The sequence below is a fragment of the Alosa alosa genome, chromosome 10 (assembly GCF_017589495.1).
Source record: "Alosa alosa isolate M-15738 ecotype Scorff River chromosome 10, AALO_Geno_1.1, whole genome shotgun sequence".
Classification (NCBI taxonomy): domain Eukaryota; kingdom Metazoa; phylum Chordata; class Actinopteri; order Clupeiformes; family Clupeidae; genus Alosa; species Alosa alosa.
The window spans coordinates 3,578,147-3,593,930 of NC_063198.1; the positions used below are offsets into that span (position 1 = coordinate 3,578,147).

The 15,784-nt window shown below is 40.5% G+C and overlaps 1 protein-coding gene across 1 annotated transcript in view; it reads right to left on the minus strand.

The window, feature by feature from the left end:
- The window catches only part of ippk (inositol 1,3,4,5,6-pentakisphosphate 2-kinase), a 73,278-nt gene extending 71,174 nt beyond the window's left edge, over positions 1-2,104 (minus strand). The window contains exon 1 of the mRNA XM_048254231.1: positions 1,844-2,104. Within this exon, the coding sequence (XP_048110188.1) occupies positions 1,844-1,924 (81 nt within the window). The 5' untranslated portion in view covers positions 1,925-2,104. The remainder of the gene's footprint in view (positions 1-1,843) is intronic.
- Positions 2,105-15,784: the final 13,680 nt, after the last annotated feature.

Consider the following 15,784-nt stretch of genomic DNA (forward strand, 5'->3'; position numbering starts at 1 on the left):
ACTCGACCATAGTTGGAACAACCCAAAAAATTTGAAAATTGCTTGAGATTGACGATTTATGGTGATTTTATTTTTGTTACATCTTTGCCTAGATTGACGCTAATGCATTAAAGAGTGGATCCCCGTGGCAAGATGGCGTCTCTATTGACGCATTCATTCCAATGAACAGCAGTAGTCAAGGCCACATCTAGTCACTATGGTGATAAATAATTTTTGGGTAATATCTCGTATAGTGTGAAAGTGTCGCGACTCGCGCCACCGATCCTAGAGGGTTCCTCTAAGTCAAATGTAAAATTCCATTACTTTTTTTCTGAATTTCCATGACTTACTATAATGAATGGCACAATATACCGACCAATGATTTCAGAGCAGCCGCATAGCGTTCAAGAATCTTTTACTTTTTTAGAGCGGGAGATGAATAAATGAACATTGAATAAACAAATTTGGGCAAGCAGTAAAGCTAATAACCAGATATGCACACCAATTATGCGTGGAAATATTTGTATTCCATGACTTTGCCCCAAAAATGATAAAATTCCCTGACTTTCCATGTCTGGAATAGACCTTCCAAAATTCCATGATGTTCCAGAGAATCCATGACCTGTGGGAACCCTGACTATCCCTTGGGTGGGGCAGGGTGGATAAAAGTTCTTACACATAAAAAAAAGAGCTTCATAAAAGCAACAGCCTGGAATTCGTTGACGAGTCTCCCACTAACATAGTCATCCTTACGTCACGTCGCACCCACCTCACAACCGATCACACCTTAACATGCGCAATTTTTTTGATGCTACTTGTAAGTGACCGCTATAACGTTGCTGTCAATGAAAAGAGCAGAGCATTTTATACGAGTAACGTTAGGGCATACAGACGAATTCGATTACAAAATGTGGACTGGAACCTTTGGTTTTCAGATCTAGCATGTCCCTGCAGCAAAACACATTGACAGGTGCAAACACCGATCTGTCTTCAAGAAAAGGCATTTAACGACGTTAACTTTCAGAGGACCTAGTAGTTAACTCCTTTAACTTGATGTTGCTTAATCCGAATTCTCAGTTCCCGTAAGGTTGGACTATCTTTTTGACTAGCTAACTTTAGCCTTAGTTAGCTTCTTTGGTGAGGGAGTTTGTTAACCAGCGTGAGGCACTAAGATAAAGCGAATTAACTTTAACGCTCATTTCCAGTGTTGTAATTTAAGCCAATTGGATCTTGCGCCTTTTTAGTGGAATATCTGCAGCCCATAAGAAACCCTAGAATGCATTCATTGTATGTTAGGTTAGGTGTCACTACTACGTTAATGTTAAGATTTTCCATTCGGTTTAACATTTGAACATTTGACTTTAGGGAACACGTAACGTTAACCTTATTTTGTGAACTTGGTATTTTATGGTTGAATCTACGTTATATATCTCACTGTGAACTGCAATATAACTGAAGTTAACTCGACTGCATTCTTATCTGAAACCATGAATGGCTAGTTCAAAAACTTCACAACAGGCCAAGTGTGTTGCTAGCTAGGTCGCTTAACATGCTAACATAACGTTAACGTACTTTATGAAGTTAACGTTAGCTAGCCAACTAGCAGGCTAGCACAACTTCATTAAGGAATATGAAACGTGAGCATCTTTTACTCGTTTTGTCCATGTTAATTTTGTTTTAATTTGTGAAACTAACCTTTACTTTAACTTGCACACGTCCATAATTAAGCTGATGATCTTTGGTATGAGATGTTGACAGCATACAACCGAATAACTCTTTACAAAGCTGAACAGTCTATGAAGCTAACTCACGCAGCTAGCTAGATAATCACATCAGCTAGCATAAGTTAGCTAATCAAACTCACCTGAACATGCGAAACCACAAGGCTCTTATTCCCTTCGCCATGATATTTCCAGTCATTCTCGTCCATTTTGTCCAGTTCCATAACACAGTTAATTTTAAATTCAATGTAGTAAAAAAAAAACTAGAACTCGTAATTTTCGTAAATTAAACACAAAAATCACCGCCGTACAGAGCACAGACCTAATGCGAAGGGAAACCACTCAACAGTACGGGTAGCACTGCTATATAGCTACCGCTTTCACAAGGACATCCCTCCTGAATTTTGACATCAGCAAGCACACATGATACAACCACCAATCAGGCATTCCCTCCCCCCTCCCAATATAATGCCTATCTATCGCCCAAAACATGTTTTATAGGCTAAGCAGCCCAAGTATATAGCCTAATTATTTTATTATTAAGTGTGCTTGCAAAGCAGCACACTTATTGTTCTTCTTAAGTTTTCTTATTATTACAGTGCATGAAAATGCACTGTACTGTTCTTCCTAGGCTTCTTCTTTTTATTATTACAGTGCATGAAAATGCACTGTACTGTTCTTCCTAGGCTTCTTCTTCTTATTACAGTGCATGAAAATGCACTGTACTGTTCTTCCTAGGCAACTTCTTCTTATTATTATTATTCTTCTTCTTACCACTTTTTCTTTTCCGTGCACGAATTTCTCTTGAACAGTTTAACTTCATTCAAACTTTGTAGCGTAGGTCTTCAAACAGATCGGGTTGGTATGACTTTTCAACTTTGAAACTTTTATACTTTTAAACTATTAAAGAAAAACTTTTTAAAAATCCCCATAGACTTAACATTGCTGATTGTGACATCATAATACGGCCGTTAAGCAATTAGAATCCTATGGCAGGTGTTCAGGCCACCTGCAGCCTCAGGCTTTAAAGGTGCGATTTGTAGGATTGTTACCGAACGTTCTGTAGGCCAAAATCAAAACACTGGTGAACGTTCTCAAGACTACCAGACGCGAGCCTCTTCTGGGTTGCCAGATGTAATGAAGACTTAGCTAACGTTAGTTGACCTGCAGCTGCTTTAACGTTTCTCCAACCATGACCCAGCTACACATTAAGGAAACAATGAAAACAAAAAATACCTCTCTAACCAACGTAACATATTTAGTCAGCGATGCAGATGAAGTTTAGCCTAGGCTACCTGTTGTGGAGAAATATGGCCAGCTCTGCGTCAGACAGATATTTTTCGTTTGACGAAGACGTCACCATATCAGGAAGCTCCTCCGATGTCCACTTAATTTGTTTCTTGTTTTAATTTTGTAAATTTGCCTGCCTCTCGTAGGCGTTCATGACTAGCCTAACTGACAGCTGTTGACAGTTGACAGGCCTTTGCTAATTTGGCAACCCAAATAGGAGGACGTGCTAGCCCATTATTAATACGCTATTCTAGAATGAATCGTTCAAAACATAAATGAAAATTCCAAGAGATTCCGCCCCGTAACACATTTTTTTCATGGGTTTTACAGGGTTTTACGGGTTAGAGTAATGTTGTCAAATAAGCCATTACGTCAATTCATCGTGTTTCCTTACTCTCTGACAACATATGGTGATCATTTTCTGAATGGTTACAGTTTATTTTCCATTATTTCCTACATACTGGACCTTTAAGCATACAATCTGGGTCAATTAAGACTACACATCCTATTCAACTGTTTCCTCTGCCCAAAACTGTTTCAAAATAAAAGTCCTCACTACAATAATCCACTGTTAAACAATGTAACCCATTAAACTACTGAACTTTTTACATTCAACTTTTAAACGGTCTACTTTTAAACTATCATTAAAGTATCTATCTATTAAACTAGCTTTCTATCAACAACTTTTAAACTATCTACATTCAACTTTTAAACTTTTAAACTATATACATTCACTAGCTGTCTATCAACAACTTTTAACTTGTCATCAACTGTCAACACTTTTCATCAACTATGACTCCTACCCACTGTAGCTAGTTAGCATGGTTAACAAAGTTAGCATGTTAGCATTGCTAACATTGTTAGCATTTTTAGCAAAACTGTTAAAAATGATTAGCTAGGTTAGCTAAGTAAGATGGTTAGCATAGTTAACATGTTAGCATGTTAGTATCTAGTTAGCGTAACTGCTAAAAATGATTAGCTAGGTTAGCTAAGTAACATGCTTAGCATAGTTAGCATGTTAGCATGCTAGTTAGCATTTTTAGCAAAACTGCTAAAAATGATTAGGTAAGTTAGCTAAGTAACATGGTTAGCATAGTTAGCATGCTAGCATGCTAGTTAACATAGTTAGCATAACTGTTAAAAATTATTAGCTAAGTTAGCTAAGTAACATGGTTAGCATAGTTAGCATGCTAGTTAGCATAACTTTTAAAAATGATTAGCTTGGTTAGCTAAGTAACATGGTTAACATAGTTAACATGCTAGTTAAAATAGTTAGCATACCTACTAAAAATGATTAGCTAAGTCACATGGTAAGCATACTTAACATGTTAGCATGCTAGTTAGCATAGTTAGCATACCTACTAAAAATTATTAGCTAGGTTAGCTAAGTCACATGGTTAATATAGTGCTAGTTAGCATAACTACTAAAAATAAAAACATTAGCTAAGTTAACTAAGTTAAGTAACTTGGTTAACATTATTATCTTTGTTAACATAGTTAGCATAACTGCTAGCAAACATTAGAGCCATTCCAAGTGTCAGTTATCGTCAACTATCTACCTAAATAATTTAACCATTTAAAGTATCCACTTATTTAACCGTTCAATCATTCCAACTATATTAAACCTTATCTACCAAGTAAATCATTTACCTATATAAACTATCCACCTATTTAACTGTTCAGTCATTCCAACTATATTAAACCTCATCTATCTAGCAAATAATTTAACCTTTTAAAACCTCATCTACCTCATAACTGCTAAAATGATTATCTAAGTTAGCTAAGTCATATGGTTAGCATAGTTAGCATGTTAGCATTGTTAGCATTTTCCCAAAACTGCTAGAAAACATGATCTAAGTTAACTAAGTAACTTGGTCAAACATTAGAGCCATTCCAACTGTCAGTTATTGTCAACTATCTACCTATATAGAGCCTTTAAACTATTTGTCTATCAACACACATTAAACTATCAGTCTGTCAACAACTTTTAAACTATCTACATATAACTTTTAAACTTTCAACATTCATTAAACTATCTGTCTATTAAACTATCTGTCTATTAACAACTGTTAAACTATCTACATTCAACTTTTAAACTGTCTACGTCTAAACTATCAACTTTTTATTAAGCTATGCTATGTCTGTCCTAGCTTCATTTTCATGCACTCGTAATTCCCTGGAATTACATTCTCTAGTTCTGCTTCTTATTCTTCTTCTAACGCGTTTAATGCAGCTTCAACCGTTTAACGTAGAAACTTCATTCAAACTACGTTGCGTAGGTCTTACTTAGGACATGGGTGCTATGTATTTTTCAGCTTTGTAACTTGTATACTTTTTAAACTGTTAATTAAAAACTAATCAAAATTTCCCCATAGAATCCTATGGCAGGTGTCCAGGCCACCTGGATCAACTGCCAATCTCAGGCTTTAAGCATACAAACTGGCCCTATTAAGACTACACATCCTGTTCAACGGCTTCCTCTCCCAAAAACTGTTTCAAAATAAAAGTCCTCACTACAATATTTCACTGTTAAACAATTTAACCTTTTAAACTACTGAACTTTTTAACTGTTCAGCCATTGTAACTGTTACTTATCATCAATAGTGGTTACCATGCTTTATAATGTGTAAATAGTAAAAAAAAAGTAAGAATAGTTAAAAGTTATTGAAATTGGGAGAAATAGAGAGAGGGACAGAGAAAATGAGGGAAAGTGAAGAAAAGGAAGTGAAAGAAAGTTGGGATGAGAAGTGAGCTATTCAGTTGAATGGAGAGGGACACAGAGAAGAGGTTCCATTCAAGTTGCTGCAGGCAGTCAGTGAGAGAGCACAGGTGCAGTTGATTGCATTCTATTTCCTTAATAGCCTATTATGATGTCATAAAGCCAATGTTAAGTCTAAGGAGATTTTAAGTTTAATTTTTATTTAATATCTCAAAAAGTAAAAGTTGTAGAAATATGAAAAGTCATAGGACCAAAATTTGGTTCAAGAGCTACATGTCAAAAGAAAAAGTATAAAAGTTACAAAGATAAAAAATATAAAGCCCATATGTCCTAATTAAGACCTACGCGTCAATGTTTGAATGAAGTTTCTACGTTAAACGGTTGAAGCTGCATTAACTGCGTTAGAAGAAGAGGAATAATAAGAACTAGAAAACGCAATTCCAGGGAATTACCAGTGCATGAAAATGCGAAACATATCGTGTGAAATATATTGTTAAAACAGATGATGTGCTAATTGGCAACCAACATGATGAGGTTTAATATAGTTGGAATCACTGAACTAGGTAGATGAAGTTTAATATAGTTGGAATGACTGAAACTTGATCATCACTCTGCCCATCAGACTCTATTTGTCAACCCAGGAGCCGCTAAAGGATTCTTAGAAAATGTAGGGGTGTTCCATTCTATTTCAAGAAAAGATTCTTCTATATTCTGCGAAAAGGAATATCAAAGTGTTGTTCTTCCCCGAAACCCACAGACACGTCTGAACAGGCTTTACAGGTTTGTTTATCTGGCTTAGGCCAGGAAAACCGAGGAAATGCAACACACTCCCACTTTAATCCGAGTGCATACCAGGTGAGTGAAAACAATTCCCAAATTCTGCACCAGCGCACCCCAGAGCTAACGCCCCCACGTTACAATGATCAAGACCAAGATAATGGATACATACATCCATCCTATCAGTTGGGCAATATCAAATTTCCATCTTCCTGTAAAGCCAATGAACTGCAATCCCACTACATTCATATGTATTACTGTATTACTGTATATTTGTTACATCATACCCCAGTGCATTTAGCAAAAAGTGTATGACCTCTGCTCACGTAACAACAAAAAAACATGTTGCTTGTTTTTTATTTATTTATTATTATTACATTGTTAGGTTTGGCTTCTCATCATGGCAAAAATATTTGTTTTCTTCATGTGTGGCCCTAATAGTCTGTTGTATGTATGTGACTGAACTGACAGAAAGTCGTGAAAAAAAAGTAGAATGAAATTATGTCTATCGTTCTCTATGGTTTAAGTAGACTGAATTGGCAGCATGGTTGGAAAGTTGTGGAAAAGGAAAATTACAATTCAATAGATTATGATTAATTCATGACCTCTTGTTACGCCACAACTATATTTTTAGGGTGGCATGATTTAATGAAGGATTGTGTGACGTATATGATTCAGTGACCTCTAAATCTGATTAAACACGAAAAAAACTTTCCTAGGCTGAAAAATGCTTCAGATATAGCCAAAATTAGCTTCTGGTGGCCATCTTGGATGCCATCTTGAAAATTATAAGTCTTTGAAAATGATGAACTTGTGGAAATTGCAGTAAATCGCAAGAGACAATTTCTCACGTTGAGCACACAAATGCGTGTGTCGTTTATTTTGATAGGAAAAACACTGCAAACTAAAATGGCGCTGTCCAGCAACAAAACAGGCATGGGGCTACACGTCATCACACATTCATAACATTTAAAGGGACCACGATCCCTGAACAGTTATACTTACATGAAGTAACTACAGACAGAACAAAGTGCTGTGTTTAATATGAACGGTGTGTAGAACCACACTTAATAACAAAGGTGAATTATGCCGGTCACATTCACTACACACGTCCCCCCAGAATTCACCATATCAGAAGTAAAATCAACAGTCAAGGTGGGCGTATTAACCGTCCACAACGGCTGTGCTGTACCGGAGGTCGATGAGACCCAACTGCGGCAGGTGTCCCGTCATGACACGGGTGTGGGGCATGGCGTGTGGGAGGCTTGGGAGAGAGGGGAGTAGGGGGTGGGGGCAAAGCTGGAGGCCGTCCGCGTCGTGAGGGCTGGGCCAGGTCAACGGGCCTGGCCACATCCAAGTGAGCCGGTTTGAGGCGGTCAATGGAGAGTCGCTCCGGTTTGCCGTCCATGTCCACCACAAAATGTTTGTCTCCTGCCTCCAAAACACGGAATGAGCCCTCGTAGGGCGGGCGTAGCGGTCCTCTGTGGACATCGTGGCGAATGAAAACATAATCAGACGTCTGAAGCCCAGTGGGAATGTGCGACTGAGGGAGGCCGTGACGGGAAGTAGGGACAGGTGTGAAAAGCCTCGCATTGTCCAATAGAGTTGACCGCTGGAGAGTAGTGTTAGGGTGCTAGGGACAAAATCCCCTGGGACCCGCAGCGGCTGTCCATAAACAAGTTCAGCAGATGAGGACTGTAAGTCCTCCTTTGGCGCGGTCCTGATGCCCAGCATCACCCACGGGAGTTTGTCGACCCAGTTGCTGTCTTTGAGGCTGGCACGCAGGGCAGCCTTCATTGACCTATGAAAACGTTCACAGAGTCCGTTAGCCTGCGGGTGATATGCAGTCGTGCGGTGGAGTTTCACCCCGAGGCTCTGTGCGACAGCATTCCACAGCTCAGACGTGAACTGCGCGCCTCGGTCAGAGGATATATCCGAGGGGTGCCGAAACGAGCAACCCAGGTTCCGATAAATGCCCGTGTTATCTCAACAGTCGCCACAGACTTCAGTGACACAGCCTCAGGCCAGCGGGTGGTCCTGTCAACCATGGTTAACAGGTATGTGAAACCGTGAGAAGATGGCAGAGGGCCGACCAGATCTACATTCACATGGTCAAAACGTCTCTCTGGAACCGGGAACAACTCTAGCGGGGCTTTAGTGTGACGGTGTACTTTGGCCCGTTGGCACTCAACACAGGTGTTAGTCCAGTCCCTAACGTCCTTCTGGAGGCCGTGCCAGACAAACTTTGCTGCAACCAGTCTCTGTGACGCTTTCGAACCTGGGTGGGAGAGACCATGGATGGCATCAAAAATCCGTCAGCTTCAGTCAGTAGGTTAAATTGAAGACCCAGATGCAGAAGTAAAGGTGATTTTTTACTTGTATATCTTGAGCATTACAGGTAACCACTGAATTTGTGAAACTAAAATAACAAAAACTAATATGTACTAAGCTAGTACATAGTCAATACATATTAGATCACTTTAATTAAAGACAAATGCTGTAAATAAAGGTAATCATCAAGGGGTCTACTGGTGAACAAAGTCTTTTGAAGTCAGAAGCTGCCACTACTCAATGACTTGTGCCCCATCTGGTAGGATTTCAAAATGTTCCAGATCTGAAAACAGAAATATTGGTATATGTCACATCCTTGAACTTACTGCAAACTATGAACAAGTGCTCACAAATTAAGCTAAAAAATACTCCCACTATTTATAATGAACAAACTCACAGAAAACTTAGCTGAATGGGGACAGGACAGGCTGAATTGACATTTCTCAATCAAATCTATTTATATGAATATTTTGTTACTTATGTGTATTAATATTGTATGAATATTTATGTTATTATTCCATAATGTGTTCAACTTCAAGTTTATGGAAACACATTGTGTTGCACAAAAAGTTTAAATAAATATGGTGGGCCAGTCATGGCCTTCAGGGTAGGGCTTCGGGCTTGTAACCGGAGGGTTGCCGGTTCGGTCCCCCTGATTTACATTTACATTAAGTATCTCCATTCCTGAAAAAAAAAAAGATTGTTCTGAAGAATCTGTCAATTTGTCCCATAGTGTTCTATATTAATTACTAATTTATATTGATTTAAAAAAGAACTATGCAGGCCTGGTTATTCCTTCGCTGTTTCTGGGTTTTCGCTGGATTTGGGCTCGCATTTTTCATGACACAGCTCCCCCTGCAGCTTCGGTAGCAAGTGACTGCTATGCTAAACCCCCACTAGCTAGCGAGTTAGCCATCAAGAAACCAAGCTAAACAGATACAGGGCTCACAATAAAACGGTCGAGCAAACACATTGTTCAAGAGACTATCAAACCACATTACAAAAACGAAGTTTACCCAGGGGTAGGCTACTTACAATTTCAACAGCAACAAAGCCAAGTCAGCGTCCGTTTTGCAGTCTTCTTCGAAACTACAATCTGACTACATTTTCGAGGCGCGATTGGATCATCTAAGTCACATGCGGTTTTCTTCGGACCGGGAACAGAAAGTTGCATATTCGTTTTTTCCGCAGAGAAGCGATAGGGGGAGACGAAGCGTCCACCAAACGACCCAGAAAGTGTTGTAGAACCATCAGAGCGACTCTCAACCTGCATAATTAAGGTCATTTTTGCTAAAATTGTTGCATAGTGCTTCTTCAGTCAGGGCTGCACTAGCCAACACCACAATCACTGACTGTCGGAGGCTGGCTGAAGAGGCTGACAAATTCTTCCTGGCAAGTCAGGGACATTGTGTGGTCGCGCTTTTTCCCGCACACATCGCTCCTGTGACGCTGGACGACTCCACACTCCTCACTGCAACCACTTCTCGTCGGCAGCAGTCTTCTGGCCCCCAACAGGCTTCAGGCTTGTGTTTTTATCATGCCAAGTTTGGACCCAAGGCTAACAAATGTCGTCGCCGTGCAGTTTCGGGCGGTCGGAAATGCCAGGGCCGGGCGCCAGTAGTGGCCATGGCGCCGGGCCGCGTAGGCAGGCTGCTTTTCATCCGTGACAGCATCTCCGGACGACGTTTCCTGTGCGACACGGGAGCACAGAGGAGCGTCCTGCCTGCATCCCGTTTGGACATGGTGACTGATGCCACGGCCCCCCTATGGAAGCTGCCAATGGTAGCCCCATCCGCACGTATGGAACGAGGTACGTTGAATTGTGTTTCGGAGGACAGCGGTTTGGCTGGGACTTTGTTACAGCAAAGGTTGCCGTTCCCCTACTCGGAGCCGATTTCCTGTGTGCACATGGACTGTTGGTAGATGTTAAGAACCGCCGTTTGATTGACGCCGTCACATTTTGTTCTTATACGTGCACGCTCAGCGGGACTGACTCCATATGACTGTCTAGCATGCTATCAGCCTCAGATGACTTCCACCGTCTACTTGCCGAAGTTCCCAGCGCCACTCAGCCCACTTTCTCTGCATCCGCTGTGAAGCATGGTGTGGAGCACCATCTCGCCACTACTGGTCCACCCCGGCTCACGCCAAGGCTCGACCCGACCAAGCTTGCCGTTGCAAAGGCTGAATTTGCAAACATGGAACGCCTGGGTATAGTCCGTCGATCCGACAGCCCGTGGGCATCACCCCTCCACATCGTCCCCAAACCGGGCGGCGGCTGGCGCTATGGTTGCTACAAGCGGCACATCCGTGCATTTATTTACTTAAAGTGAACAGCTTGTTTTATGTCAGCTTACATAAACAAATAAAAACTCAGACGCCTAGCCTACAGTCCATAAACAACGTCTACCCACAAAACCATGCCTGTCACAATCACAGACCTAGGCTACTAGCCTACACAAAACAGACGTAGGCTAGCGTACCCACAACAGGTTCTCACCAGGTTCGCAAGTCTCTGCAAATAGTTTCCACTACTACTTGAGCGAAACAAATGCAATCATCAATACTACTCAATCACAAAAAGAAACATCTTACTCACACATGAGAAGTTCGCTCCCCCGAGTTTATTCACCAATTCATCAACAATGCAACTGCATTTTCAGGTCGCGGTAATCCACAAGTTGTGCGAGAACATCCAAACACATTATTGCAATTGAAGTTAAATCTAATTAAGTAATGTCTCTGATAGGCCTACAGGCTACATTACAGCGGCCCTTGTTCTTGTACAAACACAAAAACAAACATCAACATAATTTGCGTAGGCATATTGAAATAAAGTGAACGTCCAGTAATGGATAAAACATCCACGAACAAATGCTAACCATTCTGATGACGTAGCGCCTGCATTTTTAAAACATGGCCGCGCCCTAGTGGCAAAAGTCGTTATTGACATGTCATTTTCCAGTGAAACTACTTGAATATCGGGTTTAATGAAAATCCATGCATCTTCAAAAATGAAAAAGCAACCAAAAAATGGTCACAGTTCTCACTGCTTCATTTCCACTTTAAATCATATGTATCACCAGACAGAAATGGTTTTGACATTGTGTGCGCAATGTATTGCGGGCAATGTAGTGTCCGGCTGAGAATAGTTGAATGGCATACTGGCTTCCGCACAACGTTAACCGTGATGAATTGCAGCAGAGCGGGGTAGGCATAGCAACGCCGCGTAGCAGGCAACGACGAGAGCACGGAGGGCGCAGTATAGACCCTTGTCACTCCCCGATGTGAGTCGTTACCCGATGTGAGTCACGTATGCTCAGATTGACAGGTTTTACGGCATAACGCCAAGGGATCCGACTGAAATCTATAAAATAATTCACTTTTCTGTTTAAAAAACGTTTTAGCTATCTAAGATTGTTTGATTGCTAACGTTAGCAAACGCCATTCAAGTGACAGCCTTTGTTGTGCTTGATTGCTTACTTAGCCTAGCAGCTACTTGCTAGGTCAATTTTTATTGATATTACAGAAGTCTCTCGCTAGCAGGCTACTTCAGCATCTAATCTAGAACTGACATTAGAGATAATGCCGTGAAAATGTGATGCCTTACGCTAAATAATACATTACTGCTGTGTAGGCTAATGTCATTATTCTGTGGCTAACAGCACTGGTAGTCGCAAAGTAGCAAAGTGACGCATGCGCGACTCACATCCGGTAGCGACTCACATCGGGGAGTGACACCCTTTCAAGAGAGTTCCATTATCAGCATCATAGTTGGCCCCACAAGACTTCCTTTTTAACATTTCATATGTTATCTTAATACAGAGGAAGTAGATTGGGAACCATATAGAATGTTCAAGCATTGTTTTTGTTTTTATTGTTGAAAGGGTCTATAGAACTGGTCTACCTTGTCTGTAGGCTACTGCTGCAAGTTTCATCACCTGGTAAGACACCCACAATTGCAGTGTCATGAGCAAATGTCTACAATGAGCAGCTTCAAAGAACGTATAGTGGCACATTGATTCGGTATAGTCATATGATTAATTTCACTAAGTTTCATGTCAAGTGCTCTAGCGCCCCCAATGTGTCAGATTGTGCATTACATCTATGCGCTTAAAGTTTCAACCATACAAATTGAGGTATACTTGGAATCCTTGGATGAGACCGAACTCAACGCACCCCATGACGCCAATTTCCGCCACGTTGGATTTTCCGCCATATTGGATTTAATCAAAAACACTGTAAAGGAATCAAAGGTCATAAAGTTTGTCCGATTTTGACAAAACTTGGCGTAGATGATCGTCAGACCATGACTCACAAACGCATTGCTTTTTAGAGCCATATTCAAAACCTGTTGCCTGTCACGACCAATCAAGTTTGGCAGGAAGTGAAGTAATATTTCAGTAAAGCTTTAATGTATCAAAACCAAACTCAGTACATGGGCTCAAGACCCAATAAGGAGGAGGCTCAATAAATTTGACGATTTTTGACCTATAGGTGGCGCTATTATGAGCAAAATGACATTTTGGTCTGTAACGGGTAATGTGTTTGAAATTAAAACTTGCTATTGGTGTCTGTTAATGTTAATGTTAATGTACTAGTGGTGTCTGTGGGAGATCCTAAGGCCGACAGATGTGAATTTGTGATGTCAACGTAATTGATCCGGCTGCCATATTGGATTTAATCAAAAACACCTAAAAGTTTTCAAAGGTCACAAAGTTTAGCCGATTTTCACGAAACTTGACGCAGATGATCGTCAGACCATGAATCATAAACGCATTCCTTTTTGGAGCCATATTCAAAACCTGTAGCCCGTCACGACCAATCAAGTTTGGCGGCGAAGCCGGCAAACAGGAAGTGAAGTGATATCTAGGCAAGGCTTTTGCGTATCAACACCAAACTCAGTACATGGTCTCAGGACCCTATTAGGAGAAGGCTCAAGAAATTTGGTGCATTTTGACCACTGTGTGTCGTTATAATCACAGGAAGTATAGTCATATTTCAGCAACGCTTTGACATAGATAAACCAAAGTCTGTACATGGGGTCAGGACCCAATAAGGATGAGGCTCAATAAATGTAATGACCTTTGACCACTAGGGGGCACTATAATCACAGGAAGTGGGCTCATATTTAAGCAATGCTTTCACGTATCGAAACCAAACTTAGTATATGGACTCAGGACCACATCCTGAAGACGCTCAATATATTAAGTGATCTTTGACCACTAGAGGCGCTATAATTACACTTTCTCGTATCAACACCAAACTTGGTATGTGGACTCGTGACTACAACCTGAGGACTTACAAAACATTTGGTGATGTTTGAGGTGTGCGTGTCTGTGGGGAGCCATTGGGATGTGTGGTGGAGGAAGTTTATCTGTGTATATGTGTGTGTGTGTGGGACGGGGGGTTAATTGGGTGTGTGTATAATGTAGCAACATTGGATTGCCATGACAACTCCTGCTCAACTGCTTGGCCCCCACATTGCTGCTTGCAGCTATATTTCAGAATTAAAATTGTGAACTTTGAACGTGAACTGTTCACTTTGAGCATGTATGAACTGAACTTGAACTAGTTCAGAAAAGCTGTGAACTGGCACAACACTGTCCAAACTTTTCCATTTGAGAATGATGGAGGCTACAGTACCTTGCTCTTGGGCACTTCCAATGCTGCAGAACTTTTCTTGTACCCTTCCCCAGATCTGTATCTTCACACAACCCTGTCTCGCAGGTCTACGGACAATTTTCTCGATCTCGTGGTTTGCTTTTCACTCTGACATACACCATCAACTGTCAGACTTTAAGAGATGTGTGCCTCTCCTAATAATGACCAGTGAATTAATTTAGGCACAGATGGACTTCAATCAAGTTGTAGAAGCATCTCAAGGACCATTGATAGAAGTGGTCAATGGCAAGTGTCATAACAAAAGGTGTGAATACTTATGTAAAATAACATATCATTTTAGCCTACTGATTGGTTCATTGTCGTTTTTTTTCTGCTTATGATGATTGGAGTTCATAGGCACCTGCCATTCTTAATCTACATGAAGAGACGATTCCAAGGATGCTAAAAAAGGATGCTATATTTACTTTCACCTTTAACACTTATTCGCTCAGGCCTAGCCTATAGCCGCCCTATTAGTCCATGAGCCACAGGCCCAAAAAGGGGCGTGTCACTACCACTTGGGGGGGGGGGCAAATTCTCACTATATTTTTCTGAAAGCTACATATCTCTGGAGTATAAAATGGTATGATAGCAAGTTGGATCTTGTAGCTTTGTGGCTGTACAGGCCTTCAAAGTTGACCTCTGATTTGAAAAAAGGAAATTCCGCCTATTGGCTTTTTTTTGTTAAACCACTCATAAGAGCCCAGAAAATAATCCAAACCTCATTATTACTGATGCATATGTGGTGTTTGATGTTGGCATACATATTTTGAATCATTATGTGATTTTGCCCTTCATTTTGGTTGATAAAATTCAATATTTATGTGTAATAATGAGCAAATCTACGTTTTCTGAGACACAACGTGTTGTAGCACTAATTGAAATGCCCACTACCTCATTAATCAATGTATTTATACCTTCCTACCTCCCAGCAGAGACTTGAAATACAAATGATTACATAGGTCTGCATTGCTATGCTATTTACTATTTGTATTCGGAAACACCCCAAAATTCAGTAAATTAGTATTTTATTGAAACTACCCATAAGAGATATTCCAAGAGATCAAAACATCATGATTACCAATCACATATTACCTTTACATTCAAGAAATATCATATGAAAATTGTTCACATCACCACATGTACCCAGCTTACCATAAATATTATAATTGTATAATGTCCAGGGCACATGAAATACATACAGTAATTTCCTGTGTATTACCCGTATTCTGTATAAGCCACAGGACAGTGTTTTATGCAAGTTAAAAGAAACAAAACCATATACCATATTAACTGCCCCTGT